Below are 19,194 nucleotides of genomic sequence, written 5' to 3' on the forward strand. Positions count from 1 at the left end.
AAATTTTAAGGAGTAATAGGGAAACAGAATAATATGGAAAAATAAATTCAATTAAAATCTAAATATTTCATACTAAAAAAAATTACAGCCATAACCCAGCCCACAAAAGGAGCTCAGTAAATGTTTTTGTGTTCCTTATTAATCCTTTTTTAAAAGTATTGCTAATAAAATATAATAATGATTTGGGTTCTCTCTTCTCCCTTTCTTTTCTTGGCCTATGAGAATACATCTACCAAGAAGAGGGAAAAAAAGTAAAAAGAGGAGAAGCAGCAGCAAAAGGTCCAAAGGGGAAAAAAAATACACAGAGCAAGAGATGCATGACAGAGTAGCCTGAAAAATGTTTTGTTTATAAATGTATGTCAAGCTCTGAATAGATTTGGTAGCAAAATATACTACTCAACTATCACATAATTGAATGCTTTCCAATCAGTTTCCTTAGGGAAGAGTTGGGTTGTTGTTGTTTTTTAACACTTAGATACAAATATTTATAAGTTTATTCATATGTCACTTTTACAAGATGTACATTCATACCATATGATTCAACAAAATACACTCTTTTAACTAGAACTGAACATGTTTGATGAATTTGTGTAAGAGCATGCTGGCATGACCAAAAAACTCAAACTAATTTTTTCCACAATAACAAAGGGATACAAACTTTAAGACCAGTTGGTTTTAGATAGTTTTTTCTTTTCATTTTTTGCAATCCCTGAAATGTCTGTAAACTCAGACAGACTATGTATACATAACCCAAACATTGTAATGCTGTGGTAAATCATACTGGCTGCTCATAAATTTGCAAAAGCAACAGGTTTTAAAATATAAAAATAAACGCAAAGCAATGTCAAATTTACACTCAACATAATTAAAATATCACACAATTAGAAACTTTCAAACCAAAAAAATAAATAAAACATCCACATACATCAATACCAAGAAACAGAGAGATCTGCCTATCTCTGATGTAATTTCTACATACTATGGGCCTGGATTCATGAAAGTATCACCTTTCAATAAATAGTGTGTTAATAGCTTTGAAATTTGATATTTTCTACATTCCTCAACTGATTTTTCATTAAATATCAAATTTCAATTCAATGTTTATAAATTGCATCAAGTTTCAATGTATATTGAAAAAAATCAGCCTACTCTTAGACTGATTTTTAATAAATTAGGCACCAGATAAAAATATCAAACTTGTCAACTGAGATACTCCCAACTTGGAGGAAAGTGAAACTTTAGAACTGTGCCTCACAAATTAAAAACTTGGAGTCCTTCTTGAGCCTCAGTGAAGATGCTGAGGAGAAGGATAGACTTGTGGTCTCCTTTGTACCCTTGGGGAAGGACTCAGAGGCTATTATAATGATTGAAAGGCAGGAATGGACATGATGGATGCAGAGAAAAAAAAAAAAGGCTATCTTCCCATAAGCCTGGGCCTTATAACTCCCCTTTAATAACAGCTAATCATTGAACCATGAACTACACCACTAGCCTGATACTTTCAAATATTTCCTGTCTTCTTAGGTTCCCCCAGAGTCACAAAAGATACAGGTAACAAAGTCAGAACTTCTGACAAATTCATGACACTTATCCATCTATTTGGAGTAATGATTTTTAAAAATGAGCAAGAAAATACACCTTTTAAAAACATTAGGGTCCTAAGTGAGAGAGACAAAGGATTGTTCTAATGTCTGCATTAAGCAGGGACTATGCTTACAGTCTCTGCCTATCAAACACGATTCTAAACCCCTACTCATGTCTATTTAATGAGAGCAAACATAAATGGATGAACCAACTTTTATATTGACGAAGCTGCTTTTCATTGCAGTTGTTTTACTTGTTCTCTTTTTTGAAAGCATGGGGAAGGAAGACTTAAATTGTTGTTGCTTCTTAGCGTTGTATAAAAATAGAATCTGTCACCTCTGTGTGTCCAGGACTACTGATAATAAGGAAATAATTGGAGGGTGGGAGGAGCAGAGCTAAAATAATTGTGGGTTTAAGGGACTATAAGAGCACATACCCTTTCCCTTGGAAAACTGTACTTTTCCAAAATACTGACATTTACATGTGTCATAGCTCTGCAGAAACATGCATCTAATAACCATATTCACCAGTCAGACACCCCAAGTTTGACAAATAGAAAATTTTGTTTAAAAAGGGTTGATTGATTTGGAGTTCATATATGGTGAGGATCATGGATAAAAGAGGGGGAAAAAGTGTATGAGAGAGGGATTCAACATCAACAACATATAATCTAAATATTAATAAATCCTGCATAAACTAGTTGATTTTCATCCTCTATTTCCCTCTTCCCTCAAATTTACAGATTTCAAAAATATATATAAAGTACTCAACAGTTCAACCAGTTTTGCTATTTCTGAAGACCCATATGATTTATTGCAGGAGAATTTGAATCTCGGCTAAATTGGCAGTTGTGATTTCTTTTTCTATTTCTCTCTAAGAAGTTCACTGAAATGTTTGGTGTTTCTGTTTGATGTTGCTCTTTTTAAAATAATATCACCTGTTATGTAAAGAAGTTGATTCTTTCAAACCAGAAACACTAAACCAATCCAGTAGACATCTGCCCAAAGTCCCCAGTTCTGAAAATCCTGGGGTTCTTTGTCATTCTCACAGCAAAAATTCATGCAAAGATTAGTAATATGAACACCATCACTCAATGAGGCACTCCCTTGGAAATTAGTATACCACGTATATTAACAGAACCTCTTAGCATTCACTACACTTCTTAACACAAAGAAATAAAGAAAATAAAGATGAAAGCCAGGATAAGTCTTGACCATAATTGAATGAATTTTTCAATGGCTTCTACTGAAGGATGTCAAAAAGAAAGAAAACATTGCTGCACACACACCATTATGCAATGCCACTCATAGTGAGCTTTCTGGTCCAAGTACCAGTATAACTATTGTGGACCAAAAGTAGAACAAGAGCCAAACTCAAGCAACAATATGGCATTTCACTCTTTCAAGCATGAATGCCAAACTGGAAGAAAGAATATCTAAGTGAAGTGCATCATTTTTATGAACATTTAGCTAGCATTCTGTCCTCCTAAATCATTCAGTGGTGTCTGCTTCAAAACACGTAAAAATGTGAAGCTGCTCTTATCTCCATTAAATAAACTATGCCACCCAGAAGATACTATAAGAGACTAAAGAAATGGGAAGTCAGAAGCTACAGTTAACTTTGTTTTCACAGGATGTGGACTCATTTTTTTCTCAGTAAACCTTTCCATTTAGTCAACTTTGGCAATATTAAATGAGTCAATAATGAAAAAAAAATTCTGATTCACTTATTAATAATATTCTTCTGACATTAATTTGAAATTTAGCAGTAATACAAAACAGCTATCAGAGTTATAAACCCAACTGGATATCATTGACTAACTAGCCTTAAGCTTCATGACTCATAGAACTACAACCACTGGACAATTCCATTTTATATTTTCAGACTCTACTTTGGCTGGAATCTCGTGTGTGTGTGTGTGTGTGTGTGTGTGTGTGTGTGTGTGTGTGTGTGCTCGTGTGTGCTTCAATGGGTATGGGTTTTCTCTTTGGGGAAAGAATGAAGGGATATGGTTAGATCAGTTTGGGGGGAAATAGACATTTTTGAATCCTCTCTCCAACATTTAAAACATGTGAAATAGTATTACTACTGCAGCTAGTTACAGCACAAAAGAGTTTCAAGATATATTTCTGAATTTAAAGGAGTTTCAGCTTAAGCAAATTATTTTCTTTTGTCTCATGTTTAAATAAAAAGTGCAAGGGTGGAGGTGGTTGCTTTAAAAAACGAGAGAGAAAATAGTTACACAATATGAGCTCTATACTAGTACAAATAATACTGCTCCTTTTTAAGCTACAAGAGTTTAAAACACTGTTTTTTCTGATTTCTCTGTGTCATGTTTAATAGAGTTCTATTAAAATAACATGGTAAAAAAAAAATATCCAAAGGAGCATACGGTTTTGACAAAGGGGTAAAAAATGACAGACAAGACTCATAATCTTTAAGATTTTCAAAAAGCATCTACTTTTCACCATAATGAACGGGTGTAAAACCAACCTTTAAGTTTCAGAAAATTCAATTTGTGGGAAATATTAAAATTCAGCAGGGACAGAAGAACCTTATAACTGACTAAAATGGAAAGATTAAATGCATCAAGTCCTACCTTATGAAAATAGTTGAAATCAAACTTCAGTAAATGCCAATGGTATTATCAGGTTACTAAATGGCATATATATATATTTTATATTTTTTTAAAGAGGCCTAAAGGCAGCACTATTTAGAGGATAAGCTTCCATCAATGCAGGCCTTGATGACTAAGGCAAAAAATAGACATCTTGTTAGAGGTAGACAAGTCCAGTACTGCTCTCTCAATAAACAGAACAGAATAAATTGATTGAAATAAAATTACACAAAAATCAAGTGCATGATCTGGAAACTCAGACACTTTGGTTACATCATTTCAAGAGATTTTTTTTTCCCTCCATTTCATACTATCTGCTAAGACAAGTTACTATTTGGTGTCTACATTATTGGCCAAAAGAACAAAATAAAATAAAAAATACTGGAATTGCCTACCACTACAAAACATTATTCTCTTACTTAAAACTTATTGAAAAAAAAGTCATAAATAGCTTTTCAGCTTTCTTCCCAGAAATATGGCACATTAATTGGACTAGGGATCATGGCATCCATCTTTTCCCATATGTAATACATATCATTTTAACCATTTCTAGAGAATCTGTCATTTTGGCAAAGAATTGCAAATACCCCAGTCCTTTATGCCTGAGCATCAAGAACTAGGTGATCTTTCTTGCAAAGTTGGATATTGACAGAGTAAGAACATACGGCTATTTTTAAAATCTATAATATTTACAGTATTGCACTTTACTGCACATAATTGCATTTCACTAAAATTAATGCTGCATCAGTATTATGCCTTAAAACCATATGTCCATCTTTTTATGTAAGTCATTTGTTTCTGAATTCTGTAAAACAGCAAAATGTTAATTCAAGATTCAAATATTTGCAAAATTATAAAGTCAACCTGTTCCTATGGCACAATGCATCTCAACTAGTTCCGGTAATATGGGGTCAAACTGTGCATTAATATTGTTCCCATAATTCAAGTCACCACTAATGGTTACAGCTTTAGCAATTCAGGTTTTTATCTCTCCACACACACACACACACACACACACACACACACACACACACACACACACACACTCCCACCCCCACCTTTCTTCAAAGGATGTAGCCATTTGAGAGACACATTTTGTTATTGCTGCTTTTTTTTTTCCTTTTCCTTTTTTTTTTTCTGGAAAGAAAAGTACTGCCTCTTGCCTCAGATCTGAAATTCCACATTTAAATTCAAACCAGTTCCGCTGCAGCTCTTCAATGATGGAAGATATTCATGGCAGTGAAATAATACTGTTGGCAACAAAGAAATGTCATCTTTAATGGAGACCAGCCCCAAGGATCTTTTGTTTAATATATTTTATGATCTTCAAAATGTGTTTAGTTAGACACATGCACAGGGTAGCAAAACTGACAGCAGAAGATGAGTAATACTGATGTGATCAATTTTGCCAGGGTCAAAATCCCAAAGTCCCAATGTTCACAGATTAGTATTATTGAGGATTTTTGTTGGGTCCCTCCCGCCCACCACCTACTTATCTTCCCGAAAGTCTTTGTGAGGGTTTGGTTGTTTGTTTTAATGTATTTTTTTTTTAATGACTCTTAATTAGGACTGAGGCTGATTCCAGGCCCATCACTGCCTCCTGCTTTTAATTGTACTAAAAGCACCGAGCGTCAGAGAGAAGGAGAGATGCTGGAGCCTAAACTCTTCAGAACCAGCTGGGGTCCAAGGTGAGTGAGGAGCCTTTGGACTCAGAGCGTGCACTTCTGGGACCTTGAGTCTGTCCAAGCACTCGATGGGGTCTTTTCAAGAACAAAAAAGCCGATGGTTTCGGGAGAGCCCAGGCCAGGACATTAGGAATGAAGGGAGAACCAAACGGGGACCAGGGGCGAGGGAGCGCGAGGGGTCGAGTCCGCGTGCTGCTGACGCTTGGCGGAGAAGGGGGAGGAGAAAGCGAGAGAGAAGAAAAAGGGAGGAGGAAGTTCCAGTCCGTTCCGTGTCACACGTGGCGCGGGGGGTCAGAGCCCCAGGGCCTCTGCGTGTTTCCGGGCCTTGAGCCGCAGGTCGGCGATGCTCGAGTTTTTGCTGTTGCTCTTGGCAGCGGCGGCCACCACGGCGGCAGCGGAGGCTGACTCCGCCAGCGAGGCGATGGGGAGCCCGAAGGGAGGCGGCGGGAACATCAGATAGGGGGCGTGGGCAGCCAGGTGGGGATGCAGGTGAGGGTGCGCGTGGGCCACGCCTTCCAGCTGCAGCTGTGCCTGAACCTGCGAGGAGGAGGGAGTGGTGGAGGGTGGATTCGAAGAGGAGAAATAGTGGACAAACAGATAAGGTTATGGGGAGAGGAACTAAGCGCCCCACTTCCCACCTCCATACCTTAGCCCATCTTTTTCTCCCAGTAGGGTCCCAAGAAGGAAAAGGGAGTGGGGAGAAGTAATAGAATTTCGCAACTGGCGGGGTGATCTACTTCACCTCACCCCATTGTACAGGTGAAGAAACTGTGACCCAGAGACGAAATCATTCATAGAATTGGAGGCAAAACTAGGACTCAACCCCATGCCTGCAAATGCCCGCGCAGTACTCTCCCCATCTCGTTTCAGAGAACCCCAGATGCTTGAGTACCGCCCGAAGATGCTGTGGAGGATGGGGAAGGGGTTGTTCGAATTGCTGAAGAAGTGTTATCTCTCTTTTTTTTTCCTCCCCCCCCCAAAAAAAATAAAAAAGTCTTCTCAAGAAATGTCTCAATTCTGTTTAGCTTTGACAGTAGAGATGAAACATCTCAGGGAAAAACCTTTTCACTGCCCAGTTGGAGCTCTTGCCCTCTATCAGGAGAGCAGAAAGAACAGCCTTCCTCTCCCCTTGGAGACTGGGGTTTGCCAAGTCCCCAGGCAGAAAAAGAAGGGGTCACTGAACTCTTATAAATCTGTGTCAGACCCTGGCCAACCTCCAGGTCTCAGCCAACACCCATAAAAAGAAACGATGGGGCAGGCAATGACTGCGGGGACACTAGATGGTAAAAAGGTAAAGTACACTGAATCCCTGCTTTGCCGCCTGACCTCCAAGGGTGTACTTTCATAATCCTTCTGCAGGCTTGGGGAGTGGGGGAGGCGGGGTGAGAAACCAATCGCTGAGCCCCAGAGAGATGCTGTCTGGTAAAAACCAAAATTTCACTTTATTTGACCCTTTGACATTTCAACCTCTTCAGTAGCTGGAGATTGGCCCCAAGGCAGAATTCACTGCACCACTCTGCTGGGTTAGTGTCCTCAGAAGACAGATTGTGAAGGGATAGGCCTGAGTCAGCAGGAATCTGATCTTGGAATTAAAGTTTTACCAAATCACTAGGGCTGCAACACACCACATCCAAGGGCAATTAGGGAAATAGAACCCCTGTGCACTGCTCTCCACCACATAGATTAGCTCTTGGGCCAGGGAACTAGGTGCTACCTAGCTGGACACTGTAAGCCATATTCTTATTAAGGCTGAAAATTTGGGCTGCAGGGCCAGGGCCAAGGGTGGAATGCTTGACTGAACAACCTCAAGGTACACAGGTACTGAAGACACAAAGCTAAACTGAGAATTGACTACCTAAACTGAAAAGAAAGGCATAACCTTATAAACAAGGGGAGAGAGAGACAGGGAGAACCCAAGGGGTTGGGGGGTGGGGTGGGGGGGGGGATGAAGACATAGCAGTCAACTAATATTTCAAAAATGAGCTGCCTATTGGCCTTGGAACCAGCAAGTGCTAAATAGCAATTTTTCAGGGCTGTTTATTTATACCTTTCTAAAAACTCTTTAACCTTTTATAGGGAACCAAAAGTTACTGTTTACTTTGGAGCTTCCTTTACTTCCACAAACACATGGGATTGGACAAACTGATTTCAGCCTCCTTCTTTAGGATCCAAATATAAATCTCAATCCCTGCCCTCAAAAAAAAAAAGAAGAAGAAGAACTGGGCATATTTTCTACTATTTTAAATATCTCATTTTCTTTCGACCAATTCTTTTTGGCTCCAACCAAGGACGGGAGAAAATAAAAAGGGGGCAGGGCTCACCCCTTCCTCCATATTGGGACACTGGGAGTAAAGACTAAATTATTTCCCCCAAAATTAACTTTGCTTGCACCCACACCTCCTGCAGACTTATTCCCCATATGCCCAAATGTGAAGAGGGGGTTGGTGTGTAGAACTACATGGTCTATACACACAGTCCCCTCATTCTTCGGCTCCTGAAAGGAGGTCCCAGAGCAACCACCTCGCTGCAAAAAGAGGACGCCCAATTATTCAGTGCCGAATTTCCCCCCCCCCCCAGCCCTAAAAGACTCGCTGTAGCATAGTTTTGGTGAGAAACCTTTTGCCTTTTCAAACTATATGCTTCAAAGAAACCGAAGACCTCAGATTTCAGCCTAGCTCCCTGCCCAAAATCCTAGGGGACAAAGATCTGCTCCCTCTTCTCTTCCCTTACCAAGTTGTTAGAGGAAGAAGTTTCTGCTAAACAGATATATCAATCTTATTAAATTACTGTCTTGCGCCTCCCTGGTGTGACTTGTTTTACGGTTTCTTTGCTCTCTTGGTTACTTAACTTGTACTTCCACTGGGTTTAGTTCCAGTAAAGAGCCCAAATTACGCAAGAAAAGCGCACTCTATTCTGGTTGGATCACCAGGCAGTTCAGGGGACCCCGGGCATCCGCATAATCTCACTAGACCAGAAGACTTCACCTCTCCCAGGCAGACCCGCTAAGTTTCAGAGCGCTCTGCGTAGCGCTAACGCAACGCCATTCTAAGTAAATTGAAGCTAAAGATTCTCTTCGAAAACCTTTGCTGTTCTCTTGGAGGAGTAGCAGCAAAGACCTTATTTCTTGTCTCTTATTGGCCTCAGCACATCGTCATTCCCACATCCTTCCCTGATTTCTCCTCTGCTTGTGCCTGCACAGGGAGCGTGGGGGAAGTGGCTCATGGATGGGTGGGTTTTTTTTTTATTTTTGTTGTTTTTAGTTTGGTTTAGGGGTTTTTCTTTCCCCTCCAGAGGTAACTTTTGAAGTTTTACAGCGTGATTTTAATATGTGCCAACTTATATATAAATGCCACTTGTAAAAAGTGTCTCACTTCCTTTCTTTAGACAGCAAACTGAGAAGAGGAGGGGCTGACGGGAGGAAAGAAGGAAACGGGGAAAGGAAAGGGAGACAAAGCAATGAAGCAAAAGTTTAAAAGGAAGAAAAACGAACTACCTGTTGGAAAGGCATCCTTAGGGCTCCCATATTAACGTAAGGGGCTACCCTGCAGGCGTCTAAGTGACTTGCAGTTCCCAAAATAACGCCTGGAAAAAGATAGATTCCAATCAGCAACCTCTATCTTCCCGGTTTCGCTACCCCCTTTTCCCTGGAAATCGATCCCTTCACCCCTCCTTGTCCTCCCCGTCCCCAAGCTCAATGTCCTCACTCCCGAAGCTGAGAGTTCCTGGAACTCCTGAACCTACCCTTAATCACCCACCTTTGTGCATCTGATTTTCTTGCTTTCGGCATTTAGCTCTTCGATTTTGGAACCAAACCTGCAGAAAAGAAAGACAGGTCCTCAGGGCAAGGGGGTAAAGAAGGACAATGTGAAGAAGAGGACAAATCAACATGCACACGTACGCGCGCGCGCACGCACGCACACACACACACACACACACACACACACGGAGCGAATGAATGGCACAACTCTGGAGGTTTATTGCCCCTTGGTTTCAAAAAGTTGTAATCTCTGGATCCAGTCAATCTCAGATCCGTTCTCTCTGTCCGTAGAATCTCTCCTCAATTTACTACATACCATTGTCTGCTTTCTTTTTTTTTCTTTATTGCAAAAAGTGCATTGGCCTTGAAACTTATAATTTTAAAAGAGAGAAAGAAAAATGGGAAAAAGAAGAGGGAGGGAAGTGACCTTCAGAAAGATTTATTTGGTTCTGATTATTTCACCAGACCAGAGAAGTTAAAGTCTTTGGTAAACAAGAAATTAAGAGAGAAGGAAACAGCCTGTACACCACCGCAAGAGAAAACAGAATACTAAGGGCCAAATCACATCCAACAAACTTCTCTTCCTAACTTTACCTACAGCTTGGCTTTCACCTCTTGGTGTCCAGCTCAAGCTTTAAGCATACCATTTAAGAACAGGTAGGGGTTTTAACGAGAATAAACAGTAGTAGAGCAACCGGAGACACAAATAGAGGGAGAGGGCACGAGTTCCCTTTCAGTTCTTAACAATAGTCCAAATCTCTTCCGATGACTTTTTGATACACTCCTTGAAAAAAAAAAACATAACGAACTCCATCCAAGTTAGAATTCAAGAGTCATTATGCAAACAAGAGAAAAATGTCAGTGATCCAATAAAAGTTGGTCTCATTCCAATAACCAAAACTGCTTTTTAAAGAACTACTTTCGATTGCCTTTTTGTTTAATCTGTTTCACATCAGTTTAGGCCATATCAAATTGTTTCCCTTTAAAAAAATGTCCCCTTATAATGGTAGTTCTGTTAGAGAAAGACATAGGGTTTGGGGGAGATGGTTGATTTTGCAAATCTGGTCTAAAAATTTTGGAATGATTTCCCGAGGCGCTTTCTCTTTATTCCCCTATCCCCCATCTCCCACTGCCCCACCCCTCCTCTTACAAAGCTCAGGGTTGTGGACAAACATTAACTTCCATCGCTGATAAAATCTGTAGTTAAATAAACACCTCCAACCTTTGATGTTCTTACACTTGCCAAGCGATCACACGGTTAATTAATACTAACTGCACTTCCTACAGCAGCTTTCCCCTCCAAGCTTTCTTCAATTGCCTTAATGATGGTCATTTACAACGGAGTAATTAGTGCAAAGAAAGGCTTCCGAAGGCATTAATTACCCAGGGTACTTCAATGCCTTTGCTGGGCTAAAAGTGCTCTTTCTGCCCTCCCCTTCTGAACCGTCGGAACACTAACTGATCTCCGGAATAATACTAAACTGTATCCATCTCAGTTAAATTTCAGCAAATCTTGAACTATTTAGAAGACTCTGAAGTCTGTCTAAAAACAGTAACTTGAACTTTTCATTCGTTGGACTTTTTATAGGTTGCTTCAATCTACAATGAAGCGTGTGCCTTGGAAAGACCTACCGGCTAGTCTGAACATACAGTAGAGACTTTCTCCCCCTAGGGTTCTATGAAGTACAAGGAAAGTTTTATCATGGTGCCTCAGAACTGCACCCCAATTTATTTTATCCCGACGCACATTACTCATCTTTATAAAATATCTGTTGTTCGCCCCCCCCCTTTTCCTAGGTGATTATTTTATGAAATTCCTCCCTGGCTAATATCTTTTTAATGGGTTTGGGAATGGGGGAGGGGGAAGGGGGAGGAGAGAGAAGCAACATTTGAACAACTTCTGCAATTTTCAAAAACAGAGCCATATTTAAATCTAGAAGGCAAAGCTCACTTTCCCATCAGCCAAAGGAAAAAAAAATAAGATTATGGGAAATAAAAGTGATGAATTAGCCACTGCGTTAAGCGATAATAAATCAGGCTTGGTGTGATTCACGATCAATTCCAATTAGTCATGAATATGCTAAGTAAAGCACAGTACACTGGTTTAGACAGTTATTTCTTCATTAAGGACCACTCAGTGATTTCTTTCACAAATGCTCTAATCTGATTTCCTTTTGATTTCCATTAGAGACAGTGAATAATGACATTTAATTTAGCCCTGCACCATAAACCCAAAGATATTTGTTGTAATTGAATTACCGCCTGCTCCTCACTATGGTCTCATAACTTTCAATTATAACCCTGACAGCTGGGTGATATGAGTTTCCAGTACAGCACTAAAAATAAAAGGTTAATAAGGACCAGCTACCATAGGAGCCTCAATTTATTTACAGCAAATTTCCACACTAAATTGAAACTATATCCTTTAACAACAAGGGACAGCCTGTGCAGAAAAGGATTATAAAACAATTCAGATAGTAGTCAAATATGGCTCTTTTTCCCCCATCATTGGTTTCTGCCCTCCCCTATGCCCCCCAACTATTTCAGCATTCAATATATATTTCAATTAATGGGTGTTATGAGCACTTTCTGCCTTTTCCTCTTTTTTATTATGTGATTCTTCTATGCTCAACATACAACAATTATTCTTTTATATTTCCATGTATTTTTTATTTACAGTAGTTAATTTTTAATTCACACCTGAATCAATAGCTGCACATCCCCCCCCCTTTTTTTTATTTTAGGGTTTTCCAAGACCTGTAAGCACTTGAGGAACCAATTTTCTGTAACTATGAACATCCTGTTAAGGTGCTACTCAGTAATAAACTACTGAAAGAAAGAGTACAGAATTAAATTACAAGTAATTTATTTTTATAGAAACAGTACATCAAGGCCTGGAAGATATTACAGATCCCAAGAAGAAGATACTGGGAGATGACATAAAAGTTGATGTCCCCTTCAGCAAAAGTTTAATCTTTTCATTAATTTATATGGTGCCGTTAGATCAATCTTTCCTGAGAATATAGGGCAGCATGTATGCCCCATCCCTCAGCCTCTTCCCTCCCTCCCAACCCCTGCACTATTCCACTGAAATGGTCCCTTACTAGGACCTATATTCTACAAGGGATCTTTTCCCTAGTTGTTTTTATACAGAAGGATTATTTTAACCACCGCTGAGAAAAGCTAGCAGCACTACCTCAGAAAAGTGCCTGGAGGAACGATTTATTTAAGCTGGATATGCCACTTATGCAGATAACTCTTGAAAAGACGGGAGGGAGGATGGGCTAAAAGGAGATTGGAAAGGGATACAAGACTTCTTTGGAGAGATATTTTTTTTTTAATTGCTACTCATAAGGACATCTTATTTTCTTTCACAAAGGGAATTGCAAGACGTTATTTGAATGTATGGAACAAATAACTGCTATAGACTGAATAGAAAGCACAACCACTCTTGGAAAGTTCCTTTGCCCTTTCTGGGTCCTACAACAGAGACTGATCTGATTTCATTTCCTTTTATTTGAAAATCATCCCCAGGTTTTGTATGCTTTCCTTGGCCCCTTTCCTTCCCCACCCTTCTGTTTTCCCTCAGGAAAATAAGAGACAAAGCAAAAAAGTCTATCTCAATCTTTAGGAGCAACAATTCAAATAAAGTGTATTCAAAACCAGAAAGGCTTTTCCTAAATTAAACAATGTGCATATATATATATATATATATATATATATATATATATATATATATCCAATTTGCCTTTTCTGATGCTGGAGAAAATGTAACATCCAATACTGTAATGAGTATGTGTACACAAACATACATATATTTCCACACACCAGATGGGGTGTTATGAATTCATGTGCCTGCTCTGGGGATCAGATGGGGACCCTTCTAGTCCCCACCCTGACTCTGGATAATCCGGTCCCAAAGAGACCAGACAGACTAGCTTTTCAATATGCCAAGCATTTTCTGTTATCCCATCACACCCCAGTGCAGTGGGTAAGGGGAGAGAAGAACAGAAAGAAGAGAGAGACAGAGACAGAGACAGATCGAGAGAGAGAGGGAGAGAGGGAAAGAGAGAGAGGGAGAGAGAGAGAGAGAGAGAGAGAGAGAGAGGGGGGGAGGGAGGGAGGGAGGAATAAGGAGTTGTGAGGTAAAAGAAAGGATAACTGAATCCTTGGCAGCCAAAAGAGTGTAAAGAGGAAGAGTGTCAGCCCTGTCTCATCATGGGTAAGTGTCCATTCACACATTATTCCTCTTCAACCCAGTCCACTCCATGTTGTCTTCTACCTCCAAAATTCAGGCTAAACATTAGTACTCCACAAAGCAAACCAGGAGGGAAAGAGGAAAGGGATAAAATTAGATGATAGAGATAGATAGATGAGAGACAGACAGACAGACAGACCCACCCACCCACAAAAACATACAATCCAGATCATAGCTTTCAAAGTCTTAACCCTTCTGCAGCCAGGGAGGGTGAATGGACTGGGGGAAGGTTTCTCCAAGATGTTGAAAAGCAGCCCAGGTGTGAAAGCTTTCCTTAAAACCCTTATGACTTACCTGCACTCTAGCTTCAGAGAGTCCCAGCCTCTGGCTCAGTTCCTCCCTCATAAAGGCATCTGGATAGTGAGTCTCATCAAAAAGTCTTTCCAACTCATTCAGCTGCTCTAAGGTGAAATTGGTTCGGCTTCTTCTCTGCTTCAGCTTGGTCTGTCCATCTTCATCTTCAGATTTCACGTCTTCTCTCTTCTCTTTGCACTCGTAGATCCCTGCCAGAAGGGAGGTGGGGGAGGGGGGAATATAAAGCTTTTTTTCCCCTCAATGTTTCAAACAGTTTTTGTTTGTTTGTTTTTCTCTCTGGAAACATCCCCAACCACTACCACCACCCCAACTGTACCACTGTCCTGTTCATTTTTACACCTACTCTATTCTCCAAGTTCCTATTTTTCTTTTTCCTGGAAGAAGGGAGGTGTGGGGCAGGCAGGTAGGCTGTGTCTACAAAGGTGGGTTACTTAAGGCAACTAGCTAAAACTTATTAAGGACTGAAAAGAATCTTGTAGGTCATCTAATTCAGTCCTCTCATTTTACAGATGAGGAAAGGGAAGCTCAAAGAGATGAAATGACTTGCACACAACTGATATGTCATGCAAGGAAAGGGGGAGGGAGAAATAGTACTTTTGCAATTATCTGTATGTTGCAGTCAAAACTCTTTGGCCTAAATATTCATATAATTTTCTTAATTATCCATTTTGCAATTGTAAACATCACCTAAGATATGCTTGTGTACATATGTGTGTTTTGCATAGAATTTTCATTAGCCAATGAATGTTTCATAGAGGATAGAGTTGAGTTCTGAGTCAGGAAGATTTGGATTCAAGTCTCACCTCACACATACACTGGGCAAATCACTTAACCTCTTAGTGCTCCCAGAAAACTTTCTAAGACTCCAAGTTGCAGAGGAGGTTCCTCTCTGAACTGGAATTCCCTCCCAAGCAACATCCTACACCCATAAAAATCACAATTCAGTTTAAAACAAACAAACAAACAAACAAAAAACATGTTTAACTTAAAGGGGGATAGAGTGATAGACATAATTTCCCCAAAGCAGTCTTAAACTATTCCTAATTCAGAAAAAAAGGAGGTGGCAGTCAAGAGTCCGAGACCTATAAGCCTACTCCAATGAAGAAAAACAATTTGGGAAGAGCATCTGCAACCAATTGCAGCCTTTAAAAAAAATAGACTCATGCACAGACTCACAAACACTAAACAGGGAGCTGTACCTTTGGGGATGCTGAGAGATATTTATTCACTATTCTCGCTAAATTTACCTTTCTATAGGGTTCCAAACCATTTTAAAGAATTCTTACAAATAAATCTCTAAAGTGGCAACATTTCCTCTCTATTGATCTTTGAGTTATTGATGTAAATTTAGACTTTTTTGTCTTCTCTCTCATGTATTCCCCTCACATATTAATGTCCCAAGTAATACAGTTTATTGCATCCAAAAACCTGTATACGGTTATCTGTTTGTAGAAAACCAAGAACTGAGTAACTTTTCCATATTTATGCATTTCGCCTGGGATTGATTTCCCACCCCCTGTAAAACCCATTGCACAAGTCTCTCACTTTTAAAATGCAAGAAAAAAAAGCACCACGTGAGAAGGATGCCAGCTACATACATAAGTGTGTAATAAGTGTGTAATAGCTTTTCTTTCCTAAGTCATAAGTCTGATGACAGGGTGCCACATTTCATTAAGTAAATGCCCACTAAAACAGTAAGTTAGAAGGCAGGAGCAAAGAAGATTCATCCTTTTGCTTCCAACTGAGTATCCCCATGATTGTCTTTGATTTGAGAGGAGGATAATCCCCACAACTTCAGAAGGCCTTCTCACCTGCCACCCTAAGTTCTACTCTTTTCTAAAAAGCATTTAAAAAATTGGGACAAATTGAACTAGAAAAGTCCCCAAGGGACTCCAGTATTCAATCTCTCCAAGGGAAAGAAAAATATGGGAACATAGGTACACACACACACACACACACACACACACACACACACACACTAATTTGTCTGATACCTTTCCCTAGGATTTCTCTAGGTTGCTTTTCATGGGAATTGATCTCCAATGATCAATTTTAAAATCTCAAAGGAAACTCTCTAAAGGATTACATTTTTTAAAATAACATTTATTATCAATAATAATGACAACGATGTTCTTCAGGATGTGAGAGTGGAATGAAAGAGCTCCTGGGAAGATATTCTTGTTTCAGTTTTGATTTTAATAATAACAGAACCCCAAAATGTGAGGCCCAGAAGGAAAATTCAGCTCGAGAGGTCATCAAGTGACCCTATAGCTTTTCAGAAAACCAATCCATTCTCTACCAAGCCTTGAAGACCTAGGACATCCCAGAACCTGTCCCAATACATCTGTGTCCTGGGTCCCAAGACCCTCTCACTCAATTGAGTTATGTAAATATAAGGACGTTCTTCACACATAGCTCTTGAAATTAATTATGGAAGTAATATTTCCTTTCTGCCTGCCTTCTCCCCTTGTTCATTTCCTTCCTTCCTTCCTTCCTTCCTTCCTTCCTTCCTTCTTTTAAATGGGTGCTTGAACCTACCTGGTTAAATTCTGAAACCTGCCTTGCTGTTGCTCTATCTCTGGCAGATAGGAGGAAGATAGTCTGGACGAAGGGGGAGAATCAATTGGCCATTTCCTTCTACAGAATCACTGGGGAATTATTGGCATAGACGACCAATATAAAGATTTGAAACTAGAATTAACTCCTTGATGAATTTAAATAGCCAATCATGTCTCCATTAAAGAAAACTACTCTGTATATTAATTAAAATTGATCTGTGTCTATATAGGGAAATACAGACATTCTCGGTCCTCTTGTCAATAGTCGGCATGCCTATTTTCTATAATTCCAAGACTAGAAGGTGACAAAATAAAGGTTTTAGAAAGATATGTTGATCTTTTAAATGGTCCAGAAACCTTGAGGATTCCATTTAAGATTTAAATAAATAACTTAGTTATAATACATCTCATAGAAGACACTATGAACCTCACCTTTTTTTTCTTTAAGCAGAGAAATACAAATAAATGGATTTGTTATCGTATACTGCTTTCCTTTTTAAAATTTAAAACCAATCTATAGGTAGCAGTTTCAAATTTATTACTGCTCAAAAATCGCTCGGAATTTATCTTTGTGATTAAAAAAAGAAGAAGAAGTAACAGAAAAATGATCCATTCTTTGGGAACACACCTGTTTAGCTCGAGACACTTTCTCAAACTTGTGTTTTGTTTTTCCAGCTTCGAAATCTCACACCACTACCCCTATCAGAATAACGTTTTCTGAATTGATAGGATTAGATAAAGTAAAGGTGAAACTAGTTTGATCAAGGTCTTGCAAGGTGAGAATGACGGATGAGGCCGAGATACCCTGTATCTGATTTTTTAAGCTTTGACAAGATCTATCTGATTTCATGATTATAGCTTTCTCGGGCCCATGGAGTTAACGCAAATACAAACACAGAGAGAACACATCCCAACTGTTGTAATCCCCTTAAAACAGCCACCTGCACTGAATGCAGCCTAGTCTTTTCCGAGGAGTCTTAAAGATCTAAAATTCCAACGTGAAAGCCTCCAGGTCCAAGGTAGAAAGTTTTCTACTAGAAGAGCATCCTGATGTCCAAGAAAGCGGAAGACCTGATCTTACCGGTTTGTTTATTTTTAATCTTCCCAAGCCAAACAATGTATCCTACATCTCTTAGATATCAAGAGTGTACACGGAGAGTTTAAGAAACATCGTCATTGTGGCTACGGGTCTAGCACACGTAGGAAATGTGCGTGTACCTTATGCATGTCGATGTATATGTTAGGATAAACGCATAGGGATTTATGCCCGGGACACATACACGCACACAAGCAGACACAGACCCCAGACGCATTCACGAACTGACCACCCCACGGTAAATCTAATTTTTTATGTCAGATAAACGGTTGCTCTTCATTCTGCAACTACAAAGTTTTGATTTTAAAAAGCAAATGAAAAGCCCATTAACAAAATCAAATCCACATTTTCGCCTCACTCGTCTCGTCCCCCTTCTTTTCCTCCTGTTTCTCTCCCCTCTTTCCCTGTCTCCATCGCTCCTCTCTCACAGTCCCCCTTTCCCTCTTTCATTTCTTCCTTTCAAAAAAAAAAAAAAAAGACGTGCAATTGATTGGCTTGTTCTTTCAGCGGAAGCCGCGGGTTTAAATTAATAGAGTTTAACATCTAATTTAAAACAATTTCTGGAGCTCCGGGGCCTCCCCGCCCGTGGAAAGGGGGAAGGAGAGCGCATGAAGCAGGCTTCCCGAAGAGGCGCGGGCGGCAGGGGGTCCGGTGGCGCGGGCTCTGGCTCGCTCGCTTACCTTCCGCAGCCCTGCCCGTGCTGAACTCCTTCAGTTTGTCCTTGTCACTCTCTACATGGTCCTTGAAAAGATGCACTGGGCAATGGTTGCTGCTCTCAGTAATGTCCTGAAGGTTAGAATCAGAGTTTCCCAGCTCCCGAGATCGAGCCAACCCACTCTCCAAAACTTCCCTGTATGTAATAGTCTCCTTCTTGCTGCCGCTGCTGCTGCCGCTGCTGCTGCCCTCTTTGCTTTTCTGGTCAAAAGATTTCGATACAAAAGCTGTAAGTTCTTCCATGGCTGCCCGGTGATCTTATCCACAGAGATCCACTTGTTTTCAGTAGGAGATCTGGCTGTCCTCTGCACGCCTTTTTTGCACGTAGAAGATGGGCTGTATAGGGTTAGATCACTCCTGCTGTTATTTATGCCTTTCAATTTGAGATCACACTATTTATACATGGCTACCTCAGCCCAACCCCCAGCTCTCCCTGTCTCCAGCAATTACTGACTACTCCACAGTCGCAGGCGGACTCCTAGCAGCTATCTCTCCCCCACCTCCAGTCCAGCAATTGGCTTTCTTTTCATTTCATCACTGTTTGGCATCTTTGCACCTTGGTGAAGGGGGGTAAAGATCAAAAATTTTAAAGGGGAGAGCGAGAGCGAAC

At 40.1% G+C, this 19,194-nt stretch overlaps 1 protein-coding gene across 2 annotated transcripts; it reads right to left on the reverse strand.

The window, feature by feature from the left end:
* Positions 1–264: 264 nt before the first annotated feature.
* Positions 265–18,952, reverse strand: SHOX (short stature homeobox). 2 transcript variants are annotated; one of them, XM_043991424.1, is made up of 5 exons: positions 18,551–18,952; positions 14,196–14,404; positions 9,642–9,699; positions 9,380–9,468; positions 265–6,423 (listed from the first exon to the last, which is right to left on the reverse strand). In XM_043991424.1, exons 1-5 carry the CDS (start codon positions 18,825–18,827, stop codon positions 6,178–6,180), a joined length of 879 nt encoding a protein of 292 aa, XP_043847359.1. In that variant the 5' UTR covers positions 18,828–18,952; the 3' UTR covers positions 265–6,177. The 2 variants fall into 2 exon arrangements, with proteins under 2 accessions (XP_043847359.1, XP_043847358.1); XM_043991423.1 differs by having other exon boundaries at positions 9,377–9,468.
* Between the last annotated feature and the right edge of the window lie 242 nt (positions 18,953–19,194).

This window comes from Dromiciops gliroides, chromosome 3 (assembly GCF_019393635.1).
Source record: "Dromiciops gliroides isolate mDroGli1 chromosome 3, mDroGli1.pri, whole genome shotgun sequence".
Classification (NCBI taxonomy): Eukaryota; Metazoa; Chordata; class Mammalia; order Microbiotheria; family Microbiotheriidae; genus Dromiciops; species Dromiciops gliroides.

Bases quoted from the DNA above. Each gene is read 5' to 3' on its own strand.
- SHOX (XM_043991423.1), bottom strand. From the start codon at position 18,827: ATGGAAGAACTTACAGCTTTTGTATCGAAATCTTTTGACCAGAAAAGC. The intron at 14,405-18,550 runs GTAAGCGAGCGA...CCCTTCTGGCAG, and splicing joins CACGGGCAGGGCTGCGGAAG to GGATCTACGAGTGCAAAGAG. The intron at 6,424-9,376 runs GTTCGTTTTTCT...TCCTCCTCGCAG, and splicing joins GGATGCCTTTCCAACAGGTA to GTTCAGGCACAGCTGCAGCT.